We start from the raw sequence: 19,465 nt of genomic DNA, 5'->3' as shown, positions 1-19,465 counted from the left end.
TGATGCTATACCATTAACATAATCACAGGACATCAAGTGGTAAAGCTCGTAGTCTGGAAAGCTACCAACTTTAAAAAAAACTTACCTCATTTCGATCGTTCCATTCCACACAGTATAGCAAACACGGCAACCCATCCGGTTCCAGCATCATGCACTCTCTCCGCTTTGCCCAAATCGCATTTCGATCCTGCTCGTGCATATCGGTGAGCTTATCGTTGTGCATATACATCGACAGAATATCCTTAATGGGCCGAACCTCCTCCGCACTGTCCCGATTCAGATGCCTATTGACGCGCCGCATCTTATTGGCATGATCCATTAGCTGTTCCTCCGACGGGTACACCACGATCTTGTGTTCATTATAATAGTTGTGAAAGCTTAAAATTATCGAGGAACACTCATCCCGTCGCGGGTTCGGTTCCACCGTACCCAGCGGATGCAGAACATCTTCCGATTGCAAGTCTTCTGCGTAGGTCCACGTGTACAACGTCACCGGGCCCGATTTCAGCTGATTTTTATAATCATACAACATGGTATTAACCCAAGCGATGGGATTCATAAACCCGTCCTTGGTACGACGCGCCCTTACACCGGTGCCCTTCGCCGTCCTAACTAATTCATAAATAACTAAACATAACCGCGCCATCCTAGGAACATTTTTCACATCAATATCAAAAACCACATTCGTATTCCACACCGCACGTCCACCATTCAACGCCACCAAATCGGTTTTCACCGTTTTACAAAGAGATTTCCCTCCGTGAAACAGCCCAAGTGTGATGCCAACCTCCACGTTCCGATTCGCATCACAATTCAGAGCGGTGATCTCTTTCACCGTACACTGGAACGGACCATCTGTGTCCCAACTGGGAACGTACTTCACCTTCCGCAACGTTTGTGCAGGTTGCCGACTGCCGGTACTGTTCGTCCGTTGAGTAATATCTTCCGGAATTTCATAAATATTATCTTCAAAAATATCTACATTGCGAAGCAACTTGGGAACAAATGTTGGTGTTTCTTCGCGAGACAACGAGTCCTGTACATACTGGAAGTTTATAATCGGGTAATCACCGAACAGGTACTCCTCCCGACCGCATACTTTCAGGATGAAATCGAAACTGTTCTCATTCCGCGTATTGGCCAGTATTTGCTTCTTCTCTAAAATGCGCTTTATCACTTCGGTGGGTGTTGCGGTGCACGGAATCTTCACCGTGACGGCAATGTCGGAACATTTGGCCACCACGCAAAACTCCCCCCCATTGATCATGCGCTTCTTCACAACCTCCGGTATGTGCTGGCTACTGACCAACTTGGGAGGATATTGGTACGCTATCCGCTGCATCCGGTTCATGGTGGCACGCTTGTTGGCAATGTCCTCACACAGGTAGCTCATTTTGGTGCGGAAATCGTTCACCTCCGGGTTCTTGAGGGTTTTCTCCGACAGGGTCTTCCCCAGCAGGTTGGTGATGTTGTTGATAAGCTTGTTGTTCACGGAAACCTGCTTCTCCACGAACCGGAACATGCAGAATACTGGCTGGATATCGATCAGTCGTTTGGTTTCATCGTTCAGCTCGTAGCTGTTGTTGTTGGCGCTGGATATCGTACTGAAGAAGTACATCGACTTGTCGCCGAGGTGGCAGTACAGGGGGTAGCGTTCCGCCTCTTCCCAGACATCCTGGAAAAAAATGAGAATAAAAGATTGTGGTTATTGTATGTAGATGTTCGAGCACAGGAGAAAGGTAACACACTTATAATTTGTCGATATGATTTTATGCGCTAACAACATAAGAAAATGGATCTCATTTTATACGCTCCATCAAAAAATGTTTGATAAATGTTGTTGAAAAATTGCAATAAGTGAAGCATTCAAATGTTGTCGACGAAACAGTATCGGCTTGAAACCATTGGTGTTGTAATATCATCATTCTATCTGAAGAGAATCTGAAAGCTTGAAGATTTATTCTAAATGTCACCGTTGAATAAGTTTTGCTTAAGAATAAGATTTCGAAATGACTGCCGACAACCTTGGATATGAACTTCGAAAGACGGTTGTTACAGGTTTCCAAGGAGGATTGCCACAAAAACAGATTGCGACAAATATTGTGTGCAGAAATCGATAGTTAGGGAATGTGGGGCAAAATCGTCATATGGGGCAAGACGGCCACCTTGTTTTTTTACACAAAATTGCAGTGTGGCATCCATTTCAAGTAAAGCGAATGCTGTTACAAACTGATCATATTTAGATCCGCGAAGTCCGCGACTAACAAAATAAAATCCGCGACTCCAATAACACAACCGCAAAAAAATAACAAAAATATAGAAGATGGCGCGAATCCGCCTTCCGTGCGATTGGATATCAGCGCGCCCGTCCACGCTTCTCCTAAGCTGCTGGCTTCACGTGTACATCGGACGGAGGAGCAACCAATAGACTATATGAAAGAAAGACCTTCTTTGAGGAAGGTCTTTTGAGCTCAGCTTTGTTTGTTCGAAACGATGAGGTGCGGTTTGCAGCGACCACGGATCGATTTCACCGGTATTCTGTAAACCTTTATTTATTTATTGGAACCTTTATTTATTTATATATTAACCTTTATTTATTTATTGGAATGTATTTTTGTTCACCCTTAACCAAGTCTATCTTAAAATCTATAACATCAATATAACATGAATCAGTCTTAACCTAATCTTTATCATCTCGGACCCCATATCTAAAGAAATGACGTTTTGAAACGGTCAAACTCCCTCATAAATCTAATCGCAGGTGTGTTGCATCAGGTAGTTACGATGATTGCGTAGTAGGGGTTAAATACTCTCCGTTGTCGTAGATGATTCAGCTGAATTTATCCTCGGAGGTGTCGACTCTCGGTACGATCTGTCATGATGTTAGTGAAGAACACAATATCTGTTATCTCGTGACGCGTAAATATCGTATCGAGATTGACCAAGCCACAGGGGTCTTGATAGCATGGTATTTCTTCTCCTGTCCACGGAAGATTCCGGAGAGTGAACCTTTCAAACTTTTTTTGGACACCTTCCAGTCGTTGAATTTGGCCAGTGTATTGTGGTGTCCAGACAACACTGGCATATTCCAGTTTCGACCTAACGAGTCCAACGAACACATTCACTATTGCATGCGAATCGTCCAGATCCCTTCCAAACCTTCTCAATAAAGCAAACAAGTGTAGACCTTCCTATACAATTCGGTTATTACGCTCGTTTAACATGAGAGCACGATCAAGAGTCACACCAAGATCACGGGCGGTTTCTACATACTGGTAACCGAAAATTAGAGACTGTTTTTCCTTGTGAACGTCGTCACAGAACTTTCGGTAGCGTTGACACTAAGCCCATTCTCTCGCCCATTCATCTTCCAAAATGTTGGAGATCGGTTTGTTGAAGTACAGAATCTTGTACACATTTGATTGGCCTAAATATTTTTACATTGTCGGCGTAGATCAAGACGAAAGAATGAGTCACATAGTTTGGCCCCAGATGACTTCCCTGTGGGACACCTGAGTTGACATGCCGTTGTCGTTCACTTTTACGTATTGAACTCTTGATTCCAAAAGCGTTTTCAGTCGAAATTTGATACAGCTCTCAGAATGCTTTCAATGTCGACCATGTCAAACGCTTTACTCATGTCAGTATAAATACAATCAACTTGGAATCCTTGCGAAATGTAATCAGTTACGACGGAGCAGAATTCACAGAGGTTCGTTATGACGGACTTTCCTGTCAGGAAACCATGTTGGGTTGTTGATATGTTTGAACGAACAGTTTGGTATAGGTGGTTATCTACCAGAGATTAAAAAAGTTTCGGTATAGCGGATTGGATTGCTATGGCGCGGTAGTTTTCAACATTAGACTTTTACTCTTTTTTAAGGAATGGAGTAACGGCTGAAATCAGGGTAGTACCCATTGGAAAGCGAAGAATTGAACAGCATGTGCAATGAATTGATCAGAACGTCTTTCAGCGACTTCAGCAAAGTATTGGAGATTCTGTCCGGGCCGGTCGATTTGTTATCATCAAGGTTTTGTATTCTAACGACAATAGGTTACGTTCCGATTGTCGTTATTGCGCTTGCTCGGAAGGTCAGTATTTGTTCCGGTTACAGCTGCTCCTATTTGTCAATACAGCGAGCACATGTCAACTGAGATAAGCGTACGAATGTTACCATGTTGTCGGTGTGGTTGCGGTTCGTTTGTGTCCGGCTATCGTCCTTTCGGCCATTCGATTCGGGACTGGGAACGTGCTTGCATCCCGCACTAAAACGACTCTCTATTGGCAGTCTAATGTTGCATGAAGAAGAAGAAGCAGAAAAGATGATATTCGAAAAAAATTGCACGGGGAAGCATACGTAGAAAATTTAAAAACGGTTAGCAGTACGGGGTCGGAAATTTCTTATATTGTATAATAACAACATCATTTCGATTAAAAATTTTATTTACTGATATTGTACTTCATACCCAGTATAAGAAATTTCCGACCCGCACTGCTAACCGTTTTTAATTAAATTGCTTCTAGAATTTTTAAAAAGAGTTTCAAAATTTTCTTCGTATGCTTTCCCGTGCAATATTTTTCGAATATCATCTTTATGCTTCTTCTTCTTCATGCAACGTTTGTTCGCCAATAGCACGCGCTTGTCCGGAATAATGCGAAAGAGTGAATGCCTCCTTCTTTTAAAGCACGCATTTACCCGAGATGAGTCGAAAAAGTAAATGTTTCCGTCTTTTAAACAACGCGGTAGCCCGAAATAAGCCAGGTGAGTAAATGACTCCTACTTTAATTATTTTGAATATGTTATTTTTGACTGATTAGTTCCTATTTTCAACTTCATTATTGAAACGCAATCTAATAATGTGATAAAGTGAGCGAGAAAGTGAGTACAAGTTTTTATTTTCCTTTTTTTACAAGTTCGGGGCAATGGTCATTCAGGGTAAGGATAATTCGGGGTAGTGACCATTCGGGGTAATTGATTATTTGGGGCAATAGCCTTCCGGGGTATTGGCGTTCGGGTTAATGACATTCGGGGTAGTGTCATAGAATCCATATTTTACTGTTCTTTACCATCATTTTACGAAATCTTGAACAGCTAGGACAACTAGAATTTGAAATTTGTTGGAAACTATTTACTATTTAGGAATCGAGAGAATCCGATTTTTTTAAGCACGCAGTAGTTGCTCCGATGCTCTAGTGGCGTAAAAACTACCCCATACACCCCATCTCGCGGTCCTTAGCCTCTTACCCAGCAACTCCTATCCCTACCTCCCCGCGGTGCTGGCCGGGATACGAGCAACCTTAGGGAAGATCGGGTAACCTACCCCGGTGGGCACTATGGTTGTATGATGACAGGGAAGAGGGGGTGGGGGTTGTGGCTCCTCTCCGGAGATGCAAATCTCTGTTCTCCATGTCTCCTCCAGCGTCTGTTCTCCATGTCAGGATCGGCTCACAACAGCGTCTGTTCTCCATGTTAGGGGCAGCTGATCATCGTCCGAGTGCCAGCGAGGGACTCTAAGTGAAACTGTGCACCATGGTCCACCGGAAATAAGGAGGAATGGTCCTCCGGAAATTTAGGGGGTTTGGTGCCCTGCAAGCCAGCCAAACAAAACTCACGCAACGAACAATCAACAAGAGAGTACGGACCGAAATCATCGGCGAAGACCACTGCGATGAAAAGAGACTAGCGATTAGAAACTCGGTTCGTGAAACTGTAAATCTCTTAACTTCATCGGCAGCACACGCATATTCACCGATATGCCGAAGAACCGCGCATTCGGTATCGTAGCGCTGCATGAGGTGTGTTGGAAGGGATCAATGGTGTGAACGTTTAAGGCAATCATATCATCTACCAGAGCTGGGTACAGCCATCATAATGATGGGCGACATGCAAAGGTGCGTGATCGGGTGGTGGCCGATCAACGAGAGAATGTGCAGGTTGAGGATCAAAGACCGGTTCTTCAACTTCAGCATAATCAACGTCCATAGCCCACACTCCGGAAGCATCATAGGAGATTTGAACGCTCAGGTTGGCCAAGAGGAGGAGTTTAGACCGACTATTGGGAAGTTCAGCGCACACTGGCTGACGAACGAAAACGGCCTACGACTAATTGATTTCGCTGCCTCCAAGAATATGGCCATTCGCAGCACCTACTTCCAACACAGCCTTCCGTATCGGTACACCAGAACAAATCCCAATATGGTAGTACGATTCATCAGAACCATAATACCCCATTGGGAAGACGCTGGCAGTCAAGATGATGAACTTGCTCTTCATAGCAATGATGCGTCAACTTGACAAAGCTGTATCAAATGGGGCATATATCACAATAGATCTAACAAATGGTCGCAGTGATTAAAATACCCAATAAGGAAAAAAAAAGTCGGTACACCTGGAGATCACGACTGCAGACAGAATCACAAATCGACCACGTTCTGATTGATGGACGGCACTTCTCCGACATTATCGACGTCAGGACATATCGTGGCGCTACCATCGACTCTGACCACTATCTGGTGATGGTTGAACTGCGCCCAAAACTATCCGTCATCAACAATGTTCGGTACCGACGACCGCCGCGGTACGATCTAGAGCGACTGAAACAACCTGATGTCGCCACTACATACGCGCAGCATCTCGAGGCAGCGTTGCCGGAAGAGGGTGAGCTCGATAGGGCCCCTCTTGAGGACTGTTGGAATACAGTCAAAACAGCCATTAACGGCGCAGCGGAGAACAACGTCGGGTATATGGGAGAAAGTCGGGCGGGCGGTCGGGCTGCAGCAAGGTACCTGGCAGAACGTGGAACGTTAAAGACTGAAGCGAAGACAGCAGACCCACCTTTTCAGGAGAAGAAAAGCCGCCTGGAAGAAGCGAAGTGCGAGGAGATGAAACAGCTGTGCCGTTCTCAAGAAACACGCAAGTTCTACCAGAAGCTCAACGCATCCCGCAAAGGCTTCGTGCCGCGAGCCGAAATGTGCCGGGATAAGGATGGGAGCATCTTGACGGACGAACGTGTGGTGATCGAAAGGTGGAAGCAGCACTACGAGGAACATTTGAATGGCGCTGAGAGTACAGGCAGCGGAGGAGATGACTACGTCAGTTCAGCGGACGATGGAAGCCAACCAGCCCCCACCTTGAGGGAAGTTAAGGATGCCATCCAACAGCTAAAGACCAATAAAGCAGCTGGTAAGGATGGTATCGGAGCTGAGCTCATCAAGATGGGCCCGGAAAAGCTAGCCACTTGCCTGCACAAATTGATAGTCAGAATCTGGGAAACTGAACAGCTACCGGAGGAGTGGAAGGAAGGGGTTATATGCCCCATCTACAAGCTGGAGTGTGAGAACTTTCGAGCGATCACCATCCTTAATGCCGCCTACAAAGTGATATCCCAGATCATCTTCCGTCGTCTGTCACCATTAGTGAATGAGTTCGTGGGAAGTTATCAAGCCGGCTTCGTTGACGGCCGCTCGACAACGGACCAGATCTTTACTGTACGGCAAATCCTTCAAAAATGCCATGAATACCAGTTCCCAACGCACCATCCGATTATTGATTTCAAGGCGGCATACGGCAGTATAGACCACGTAGAGCTATGGAAAATTATGGACGAGAACAGTCAATTTATTTGTTTCGCGGATGACATGGACATTGTCGGCCGAACATTTGCAAAGGTGGCAGAACTGTACACCCGCCTGAAACGTGAAGCAACAAAAGATGGACTGGTGGCGAATGCCTCAAAGACAAAGTACATGCTTGTGGGCGGAACAGAGCGCGACAGGGCCCGCCTGGGAAGCAGTGTTACGATAGACGGGGATACCGGTCGAGGAATTCGTCTACCTCGGATCCTTGCTAACGGCTGATAACAATGTTAGTCGTGAAATACGAAGGCGCATCATCTGTGGAAGTCGGCCCTACTACGGGCTCCAGAAGAAACTGCGGTCAAAAAAGATTCGTCACCGCACTATGTACAAGACGCTAATAAGACCGGTTGTCCTCTACGGAACATGAAACATGGACAATGCTCGAGGAGGACTTGCAAGCACTCGGAGTATTCGAGAGACGGGTGCTTAGGACCATCTTTGGCGGTGTGCAAGATGACGGTGTGTGGCGGCGAAGAATGAACCACGAGCTCGCCCAGCTCTACGGCGAACCCAGTATCCAGAAGGTAGCTAAAGCCGGAAGTGTACGATGGGCAGGACATGTTGCAAGAATGCCGGACAATAACCCTGCAAAGATGGTGTTCGCTTCCGATCCGGCAGGTACGAGACGACGTGGAGCGCAGCGAGCGAGATGGACAGACCAGGTGCAGAAAGACTTGGCGAGCGTGGGGCGTATTTGAGGATGGAGAGATGCGGCCTCGAACCGTGTATTGTGGCGTCAAATTGTTGATTCAGTGTTATCTGTTTAGATGTAGACTAAATAAATGAAAATGAAAACGAAGATTTGGTTACGAATTTTAGCAATGCTTTTGATTGGTTCAGAGATACTTCACAACTAAAAAATAATATGAGGCCTGTTTTGTCGATTAAGGACCAATTTCTTCTCCTCCGCTTAACTCTTAAGCGGTGCTTATCTATCGAAGAAAAGACTTCAAAAATGAATGAAAGCTCAACATTATTGAAAGCGACTGGATTTGAACATATTTAGTTTCCCGGGTAGAAAAAAATAGTTAAAGAATAAAAAAAATTACCATTAACCCTCAAAGCCTGAACGTACGATTCACGCTTTCATATAATCACTAAAAAAAAAGTCATAACTTCTACATTTTTCAACCGATCAACAATCGCTCAGATCTCTAGTTTCTAAAAATGGGATAATATTTTGGATTGGGCCATTGGTTCCGGTAATATTCCGGGGTGTACTGGGGTAGGTTTTTTGGCATCCGTGGAAACACTCGTTTAGCACTTCTATAAGTCAACGTGCGACATGTCAAATTTCATGATTTTGCAAAATAAGATCAATAGACATTATCCTGATAGTTTTTGGGCATGTTGGACGTGTTCGGGAATGTTCCGGAAGCCTAGTCCGCCTGTTGCAATGGCCATTTTCTATCAGTTATAAACTCTAGCTTGCGTCATCTCAAACTTCATGATTTTGCAAAAGAAGATCAATGGAGCTCATTTTGAGGGTTTCTTGTCAAGTTGAACATGTTCCGACATTAATGAAGCCTTGCGACACCTCAAACGTCATAATTTTAAGGATTTCTGGACAAGTTGGACATGTTTCTGAATTTTCAGTAATGGTGCTCCCGGGAAAAATGGCCGAGTGCCTGTCGTGTTTCTGCTCAGTAAGCAGATAGTTCGCGCGGCCGAGTGAGTGAACAACTGGTGCGTGATCGGACGTGTTTCAGGTAGGATTTAGAACATTCGTAATATCCGAGTTTTTGGTTCTGATTTTAATGTTCGGTGAATAAGTGTGTGGTTGAACGTGTTTTGTATATAATGCGAAACATTTGTAGAATCCAGGTTACTTTGTCCTCCTTTGGACGGTTCGTAAGTAAATTGATGAATATATTTTAATATTTTTTCAGCATATACTGTTATTGACAAACGCTCTATATTGTCGAATAGAGCTCCCTATTATTCACCTTACCCACTAACACAAATTTTCCTTCTCGAGACATTTATGAGTAGTATGGGTTCCCTGCATCTTCAATAGTAGATGTTGAGCTAACATTCCTTCCCTTCCTTCCGTGATTGTAAGGACGTGGCCAGGTATACAACTGCTACTGTATAGGAAAAGGTACTAATCCCAAGTACTAATTTGCGACAATATACAGTAGATTGCTCAATTGAGCATTGTATAGCCACCCTCGATTTGTACAATCACATATGCTATGGTGCCCCCGGGAAAAATGGCCATTCTTGATCATTTATGAAGCCTCACTTATGACACCTCAAACTTCATGATTTTGGAAAAGAAGATCAATGGAGTTAATTTTAAAAGTTGGGTATGTTTCGGAATCGTCCAGAGGAGTTCCCCCTCCCCACGGAAAATTGTGAGCTACGGAGCTACGAAGCTTGCGACATTTCAAACATCATGATTCTGCAAAACAATATCAATGAGGCTCATTTTGAGGGTTTCTGCACAAGTTGGACATGTTCCGGAATTTTCAGGAATGATGCCCGGAGAAAATGACCATTTTTGATCATTTTTGAAGCCTCGCTGGCGACACCTCCAACCTCATAATTTTCCAAAACAAGATCAACAGAGCTCATTTTGAGAGTTTCTAAACAAGTTGGACATGTTCCGGAATCTTCCGAAATGCTCCGGGGAAAATGCCGATTTTTGATCAATCCAGACTTCATAGATTGCGGAATCTCAAACTGATTTTGGAAATGAAGATTAGACTGGCCCAGGGAACAAAAGGTTGTCGAATTCTACGGGGCACCCCCCAGGATTGTGCCTTTGGGTAAGAAAATCATTCTCTGAAAATTTCAGCTCAATCGCATGTTGCATAACCTGGCGCATTTGATTTGAAGTTTGTATGGTGGTTTCAGACAAAATGCATAGGAAAATACATCACTCTTTTATTCAAGAAATTGGTTCGGTGTGTCCGATTGAGCTCAGAATTGCAACAAAGACAGTTGATGTGTTAAAGATCAACTCCACAAAACATTATACGATAATTAAATGAACTCCTTTATAGTTTTCGGCCGATCTATTAGGGGTTAGGTTGTGCACTTTGGAATTCATTGATTGCCATGAACAACATACGCATGCCATCAAAGATGCCTGCGTTGTGTGGTTTCGCGCGCGCTCAAACATATGCAGAGGATAACATTGACATTGATAACATGCGCACGTTTTTCATGACAATCAATGAATTCCAAAGTGCACAGCCCAACTCCTAATAAATTATCTGAAACTTTATAAAAAGTCATTTATTTATCGTATAATGTTCTGTGGAATTGATCTTTAACATATCAACTGCCTTTGTTGCAATTCTGATGTCAATCGGGCATTCCGAACCAATTTCCTGAACACAAGAGTGATGGAGGTGTATTTTCTTATGCATTTTGGCTGAAGCCACCATACAAACTTCAAATCAGATGCGCCAGCTTATACAACATGCGATTGAGCTGAAATTTTCAGAGAATGATTTTCTTACCCAAAGGCACAATCCTGAGGGGTGCCCCGTAGAATTCGACAACTTTTTTTCTCCCCATACGAGGCTGGGCCACTCTAATGAAGATCAAGATCACACACTGGTTGGAGGCTCTCCGAGACTGTGAAATGGAAAATGACCAATTGTATACACGGTACTCATCTGCGACGTAGTGCGTAACCAGTAGGTCTATGCCGAGGCCCACTAAACAGATACTTAGTTATTGCTACTAGGTGGTCCACTAAGTGTTGTGAATTTGAAACTGCTATTGATAGCAACAGAACATCTTGGGTCGATCTACCGATGCTAACCAAGGATGTTATTGATCATTTAGTAATTTGCGTTTGATCATTTATTAGTTTTTTAATATCTCATTCCAGAAGCTGAATTTCAAAATGTGTTGTATGATGGACTTCTAGTGCGAAGGTTTTTCTACAACACTGCCTAATGGTTCGTTGTTAGAATTCAACTTATAACGGAGTTATAGCGCTAGTTGCAGTAACTTAAACTGAATGATTAGAATTTTGTTATCATTTAGTCTAAGTTACTAAAACTATAGCAGAGTTGTAGAAAAACCTTCGCACTAGAAGTTCACCATACAACTCATTTTGAAATACAGCTTTTGGAATGAGTTATTGACAAACTACTAAATGATCGAACGCAAATTACTTAATGATCGATAACATCATTGATGCTAACAACTGATCCCGTGATATCTGGCGTTACATGCGCTGTCTAGCCCTTGCTTAGTATATTTTTGGATAGCGTTGGATTTTTTTTTGGCTTTTTTCGGTCTAAGACAAAGATACGACACCTGATGGAGCACTGGAAAATAAATCTAAAGATGCATTTATTTTGTTTTAAGACTAAGACCATTCTTATTTTTATATTGTACAGTTTTAATCTGATGTAAATGTGTCGAATCAGTTTATGTAATGTTTGTTAGAAGAAATTAAATGAAACAAAATAAATCAATAAATTACCATGACGATAATGTTATACTTTTACTCCTGCGCAAACTGCTAAATTTCCCCCAACATACCTAGTTTACATCTTTGCTACATTGCGGATCATGTATAGTGAATAGGGTGGTTCAAAAAATCGATTTTGCTCCACAGTGCTCATCTGATTCTTTACTATGTTCTGAGTGTCCTCTGAAAATTTGAGCTCATTTGGATTAAAACTGATTTAGCACAAGCCGTTTCAAGTTTGCATGCAAATTAGTATGGGGAAATTTATTTTTTCATTATACTGTTAATGACGCTTCCCCATCAAGCGCATGTTGAAAGAAAACCTACATAGCTAAAAGGAATACTCAACAGCTTTCACTTAGTATAATTCGATTAGTATGGATTTATAATGGGCAGGCTTCCTGTCGATAAATATTTTGTGCAATTTATTTCTATATCTTTTCCCGATCTTATTAATCTCATAGCCTTACCACCTTTGCAAAGGACATCCTTTAAGCTCAGTCATGTCGCGCGCGCAAACGAAACTTATTTCCCTATCCCCCCGAGGCTATTCTCCCCATTCTCCATCGTCAAAACGCGTCGACCCGACGATGTTCGTATTGCATTTCTTGGAATCGCCGCAGGTCCCGCACTGCCGAAGCCCCTACACTTGCAATGCAACTGTCGCGTTCGATTTTATCTTGAACGGATGCGCGAATGTAGTTCCCGCGCGCTTCCAACCACCACCACGGCGCGACCACAAACCAATTCATCACCACACGGCCATCGCATCGCGACAAGCATCGACATGTGCAATGGAATGTTGTTTTGATCGAAAATTCTCCATCATCGCATCGTTTGTGGGTACTTTACACTTGGTGAGTCAGGTCGAGTCATCGCCGCCTCGGCCGAGAGGCATTGGGTGGTTTATGATGATGCATATCCGACCGAAGCAAAACAACAACTTATGTCAATCCCCGCTTCTAGTAATAGGCGCGGGGCAATTAGGGCCAACTTTTACGCTGGGAATTCCAAAGAAAATAATTATTGTTTATGCATCGGTCACGAGGCAATGTTTATTTTGCTCTTGCCATCGGCGGACGATAAAAACATGGTTAATTTTAGATTTGTGCATTTGTTGCATACGCGAGGTTCATTTGACTGATAAGCGCCCGCGCAAAGACAGGTTCATGGATTCTCCACACCTGAAGTGTGTTCGAGGGTGCCGCCTTATCGCGCGGGGTTGCGGTGCGGAGAGCCATCCAATAATAGCCCGTGCCATTCGACGTCAACGGCAACCTTGATCGGAAATTTTTGAACGCTGAGGTAGGCGCTGTGGATGCGGTGGATTTGAAATCATACAAAATCACGATAGCCGCGGAATGTCGGCGCACGAGGGTGTTTGTGAATATTATGCAATTTCGCGAACTCTTCGACGACTCGTGCATGTAGGTACTGCATTTTTGGAGCTAATGTGTGTTTGTAAGGACGTGGCTTAAGCGGTTATTGACAAATTAACTCATCGGCATCCCCAGAAAAAATATTTTAAGCTCTTTTTAGTGGAATGTATTCAACCGTCTAAGACGAGTTAAGTAACTCCATTTAATTCCACCAATTATTTCGATATCTTTGCAGATACGTATACGACGAAGTTTAGTCAAGTACGAGACACTGAAGACGACCACATAGTTGTGGTCGAAATACGTATCTGCAAAGAATCGAAATAATTGGTGGAATTAAATGGAGTTACTTAACTCGTCTTAGACGGTCATCGGCATCAAACAAAACGATTTTTACATCATTCTTACTTCTATTGTATGTTATGTAACTTAGGGCCGATTTCTTCACCTCCGCTTAACTCTTAAGCGGTGCTTACCCATACGCTTAAACCTGGTTTAAGCCCTAAACGGAGGTGAAGAAATCGAAATATAAAAAAATATAAAATATAAAAATGAAATTATTTTAATTAAATTATTTTGAGCAAAAAAATCCAAAGAGGGAGGGGGAGACAAAATTGTTTTTAAATGTTTGTATCGGCTTTGCTTATGTTCATACAATCTATGATAACCTTAAAATCAGCACAAATATGTGTTGTATTCTAGTTATTATCTTTGTTTTGCTGAATCATTTTGAAAAGAAGATTTCAAACATATTGGCTTAGTAATGTTTCCTGCTAGAACAAAGTATCCTAACTATCTACATAGTGGCAGATGCAGACTGAGATTGTGGTACAAACATAACGCTCGATAACGCGGGTTCTCTTCCATAGACGTTCGGTAAGAAAGATGTGCGGCTAAAAAACAAGACCATGCTGAAGGTAGCTGGATTCGAATCTCGGTCCGGTCTAGGAAATTTCCGGGTTGTAAATTTTCTCGACTTCTCGACAAAAATGGTAACTTGGCTTAGAAACCTCGCAGTTAATAAATGTGGAAGTGCTCAATGAATACTAAGCTGCGAGGTGGCATTTTCCCAGTGGAGGATGTAATGCCAATAAGAAGAAGATAACGCTCGATGTGGTTTGTCTTGCTGATATGTCATAAGATGAAATATGGTGCAGACGGCTGAGCAATGATACAGTGATACATATGTATTAAAAGACATGGATATTCCTGATGAAATTATTCAAACAAAAAATGAAATTTAATGTTAAACGTACTTATTTGCGTCACATTACCAGATAATCAAGTACGCACCTAATGGGACTTATTTTCCAGATGAAAAAAAATCCCATATTTCAGATCATAAACATACGTTTTAAAGTTCGAACGTCATATTATTCCGATACCGCTGTGCGGGTGTGTGTTGTAAATGATGCGAAATTCCCCAGCTTTGGTGGCGCGAAAATAAACACAGCTGTATGCCTCCTGCTGCGTGTTCCAAATTCTGCACGCGTGCTGATTGATAATACTCCGCTCTGGGAAAATGATAGTACGTACATTGGGAAAGTACGTATATTGCGGGGGCAACGCAGCAAGGCAGATTAATGTTTGTTATTGCTTTCTATTGGAACTTGATCCAAACATCGGAACCCCACCGCCGCACGTGTCATCTACAATGCCAACAACAACACTAATTAGGAGAATGGAATTTCACATGGATTGCGTCAACACACGGCAAATAAAGAAACACAATAACCTTGCAACCTCTCTGTTTGTGGCAACTCGGTTTGCGCTCGTGCTTGAAAGACATTCATTTCTACCAACCAACCAGAAGATCAGGGTGCATTTTCGTTTGTCTTAAACCTGGCATAGTGGCGGAATATTTGGATTAGATATTGCAAATAAATAAAAAACAAATGATTCATTCCTTAATTCGCACATTCGAATCTGCAAACACCGATCTAATTTACAGTTTTATTTATTTTTCCGTCGAACAAATAAACAGATTGTTTGACAATGAATGTCGAATCAGAAGTTTGGGCCAGTCAACGTGGCGCGTGGTATTGTGATTTAGGTAAAGCTTCAAGGTTTCAATGTAGTTGGAAATGTGCGATAAATCATGTGAATTTTGGTGTAGATATTTCATGCGATAGATTGGAACAAGAGAACAATTTCCAGCACTGTGTTTTTTCATTATTATTTTAGCAAATGGTATCTTCAGAAAATGTATATTTATTTTGACAGTTGATAAACCTTCTATGATCAGTAAGTAGGTTATTTATTACTCTGTTGTCGTTGTTATAGAGGTCTTAAAGTACGATGTAACTTTGTTAGGGTGTATTTTTTCACCTTATAATTAAGTTAAATAGAATTACGATGCATGAATGCCTACAAAACAGATCATAAAGACTGTTAACGTTAAATTTCGGACACTTAGATAATGTTCAATTATTTGTCGCCATTTTATCAATATGAAAAGAACTAAACCATGCTGAAGGCAGCACATACAACGAAAGGTTTTAGCTCTCATGTAAATAGGTCGTCACAATTGTTTGTGAAAAATTAAAAAAAAACTCATATGAACAGTATGAGTTTGATTCTCGGTCCGGTCTAGGATATTTTCGAGTGAGAAACATTCTGGATTAGTGGACATAGTGTATCATTTATTGTGATTTTGCAGCTCAAGATAAATTCTCATGCAAAGACAGGCAAAGAAAAGCTTTTAATTGATAATTCGAAACTGATTTGCGATATGGGTGTACATAAATGATTTTGTAAACAAACATTGGAAGGCAAAATCCTGGTGAAAATTGTATGCGCCACCACCCCGCGCCATGACAGCCGAAAAAACGCCGCCGCCGCCACTATTTTCAACTGGCTGCAAGTTTTAGACCGGGATGATCAATTTTAGAAGCGCCGATGAAATGTTCACCCAATATGCATCCTTTAATTTTTTCCCTAACTAAGAATTTTTTTTTATCACTATAAACATTTTAAGAATGGGCGATACCGAAACGATATATCGAGTATCGATATTTTCCCTTCGTTTAATAGATATTTTGTTATATTGTAATATTTGACCGTATCGATATTCTATAGCTGATATCGGATTTCGATATTTTTACTTAGAGAAACATGAACCACAATAAATTAAACTGAGAAATATAACAAACATTAGCTACAATCCGAAAAAAAATACTAGAATGTGATATGTGATGTGAAGTTACACTTCTTTGTTCCGTAATTTCTTTTTTTTTTGTGCTCGTGCTTTCAATTTTCAAAACGTGTCAATATATCGGAATATCAATGTTTCAGCGTCGATATATCGATATTTCGACAATCAAAACAACGATTTAGCAACATCGATATTTTTTTTTGAAAAACCATTCCTAGAACAGTCATCTTGATATAATGTGCCACCAGAGAAGAGAAAGCTGATTACCATATAAGTTTAACATCTTTTGCCTTATTTCTTGTGCAAGACTAAATAAGTGGGCGCTCAACGAGCGAGAAGTTTGTAAAGGAGTTGGCTAAATGTTTGACAAAATGCGTCTTATTCAGATACTCCTGTAGTTATTCGTTGGCTACAATCTTTGCATAACTATGAAAACAAATATTAGCAAACACCTCGCTACTTAACCGGTTCCAAGAAATTTGGTTTATTTATTCCACATGATTTCTGGAATACCCCACCACCAGCAATTACTTATGCAAAATTTTTGTGGAATTACTCTCCCAAGAATTCAATGGAACGGCTCTCCCTACTTCAAATACTCTGGGGAAATTTACACCTTCACAAATTATGGGAAATTCTTCCTCCAAGGATTTTAGGGAATTACGGTCTTCTCCAAATAGTCGGATTTTTGTCGGATCTGCAGGAAAGACTAATCCGAATCTTAACTTTTCAGAATAAATTTGCATTCGGAAATTATATGAGACAAGCTGCATATATGCCAACTGACATTCTGGCAATGTTGATGTCATTCTATTATTTTTTAACGCTGGACAACGTCTTGCCCGAAGGTACTGGGTATTAAATCAGAATCTAAAATTGGGGACCGTCACGCAATCATGTAAGATTTTGAATGTTAATACAGCCTTTATCTATCGATGGATTTTCAAGATTTAAATATCAATCGACTCGAAACTGTTCAGAAATTCAGAACTTTTGATGATTTACGATAAACTAATGAAAATTTCAATTCTTGTCCTACCCAGTAAAAATATCAGAACCAACAAATCCCGTTCATGCATTCCTAGCACGGACATCAGAATGATGTAAGTTTTTTTTTTCCAAGTTCGTTTATTTGGTAGGCTCAGGCGTGTAAAACACTTTACGGAGCCATGGTTCTTTGTGATATATGATTCGTACTCGCGCGTCATTTCTGTACGATGATCTACGGTGAGTGGGAACGGAGAGCGCACACAAAACGATGGCGTTGGTAGCGATCCTAGCATCGATGGCGGTGGTTTTTGCATCTTTAGCGGTTTAGCGGCAAACTATCGAGTGGCTATCTTCGGCGTCAGCGGCACTCCAGTGAAACTTACTTTCATGGTTCTGGATCTGGTTTTGTTGCAGGATCAATAAATTGTTTTTTTCTTCGGTACCACCATTTTATACAAGAGAAGGTTGTTGTGTGGAGAATTTTGTTCAAAGTGCAAATTAACCGCTTTGCAACGCCAAAACGCTGCCGTAGTACAATTTTATGGTTTGGCCGAGACGAATTTTGTTTAAAGTACAAGTCATAATCCCTTGATGACAGCAGAAAATTTCCGTCGGCCGCAGAATCACGAGCGTCTAAAACGGAAGCTGCAAAAATGTATTCGCATTTTTTTTTTTTTTATTCTTTATTAGTGTTTTTTTAATTTTAAAATTAAGTTCAACACTAATGTATTCGCATAGATAGAGATAAAACCTGGAACAAGTAGCAGTCTACCCTTTTAAAATTATAATCTTGAGGGAAAATTTCAATTGACTGCTATAATTTTCTGCAGCGTCTCTCTGACGCGTGCTTGTGATACTGCTTCCGACGGAAACTATCTGCCATCACCAAGCGAATCATTTGTACTTTGATCAACATTCGTCTCGCCTCAAATTATGACTTAAGAGCTGCTTTCACTGATGATAGCCAATCGATGGTACTTCAGGCGGCAACCATTGCAGAAATCAAGCTCTATCTGGTAAAAGGGCGAATGTCGCAAGAGAGAATTCTCTTCGTCGACTTCCCCTCATTTGAATAAAAGTGACAAGGATTTCTTTACAGTTTATCACCTCGGGATGCAAGTTCGCATTGTTTTCTATCGTTCTGGGGTGATAAACCAGAAAGAAATCAGCTGCTTTCCGCTCAGGCCTTGGCACCGATACCTACTTTGCCGAACTGGAGAGATCACTACCAATCGTTGACGAGCACTGCCTGATAGCCTCACTGGACCTGTCAAAGGCATATGATACCACCTGGCGGCATGGCATACTGTGTACTCTTAAGCCATGGCAGATACGTGTTCGGATGACGAACATGTTGCGAAGCTTTCTTTCGGAGCGAACCTTCCAAGTGTCCGTGGGAGGACATCTGTCTCGTGAGCACCAACTGGAAAACGGTGTGCCGCAGGGATCAGCTCTCTCTGTAACGCTATTTCTCGTTGCGATGCAACCCATCTATCGAATACTGCCGAGCGGAGTTGACATTGTCCTGTATGCGGACCACATTCTTCTCGTTATACTTAGACAAAAACTGAAGGACTGCAACGTAAACTGCAGGTTGCCGTCAAGACCGTCCACAAATGGGTCAAGAGTGTCGGATTCGCGGTGTCAGCAACGAAGTCTCAAATAGTCTACTGCAGCCCGAATGCGCGTCGTGAGCCAGCGCAGAATATCACCATTGACCGGAAAGCCATACCAAGGACAAACAGACTGAGGATCCTGAGCGTAACCTTGGATCGAACGCTGACCTTCAAGCCACACTGCCAAATGATGAAGAAATGATGCGAGTCTCGACTACGGATTCTGAAAATAATCGGCGCCAAGCTTCC

General features: G+C 42.1%; 1 protein-coding gene across 5 annotated transcripts in view; it reads right to left on the bottom strand.

Moving 5' to 3' along the window:
- LOC134205671 (phosphatidylinositol 4,5-bisphosphate 3-kinase catalytic subunit beta isoform) overlaps positions 1 to 19,465 on the bottom strand; it is a 136,771-nt gene that overhangs the window by 7,973 nt on the left and 109,333 nt on the right. For all 5 annotated transcript variants that reach the window (XM_062681168.1, XM_062681167.1, XM_062681171.1 and 2 more), the window contains one exon: positions 86 to 1,675. In XM_062681168.1, coding sequence (XP_062537152.1) covers positions 86 to 1,675 — 1,590 coding nt within the window. The remainder of the gene's footprint in view (positions 1 to 85; positions 1,676 to 19,465) is intronic.

The sequence above is a fragment of the Armigeres subalbatus genome, chromosome 1 (assembly GCF_024139115.2).
Source record: "Armigeres subalbatus isolate Guangzhou_Male chromosome 1, GZ_Asu_2, whole genome shotgun sequence".
NCBI lineage: Eukaryota > Metazoa > Arthropoda > Insecta > Diptera > Culicidae > Armigeres > Armigeres subalbatus.
The sequence above is the reverse complement of the archived record's forward strand: the minus strand, read 5'-3'. Positions and strand labels throughout refer to the sequence as shown.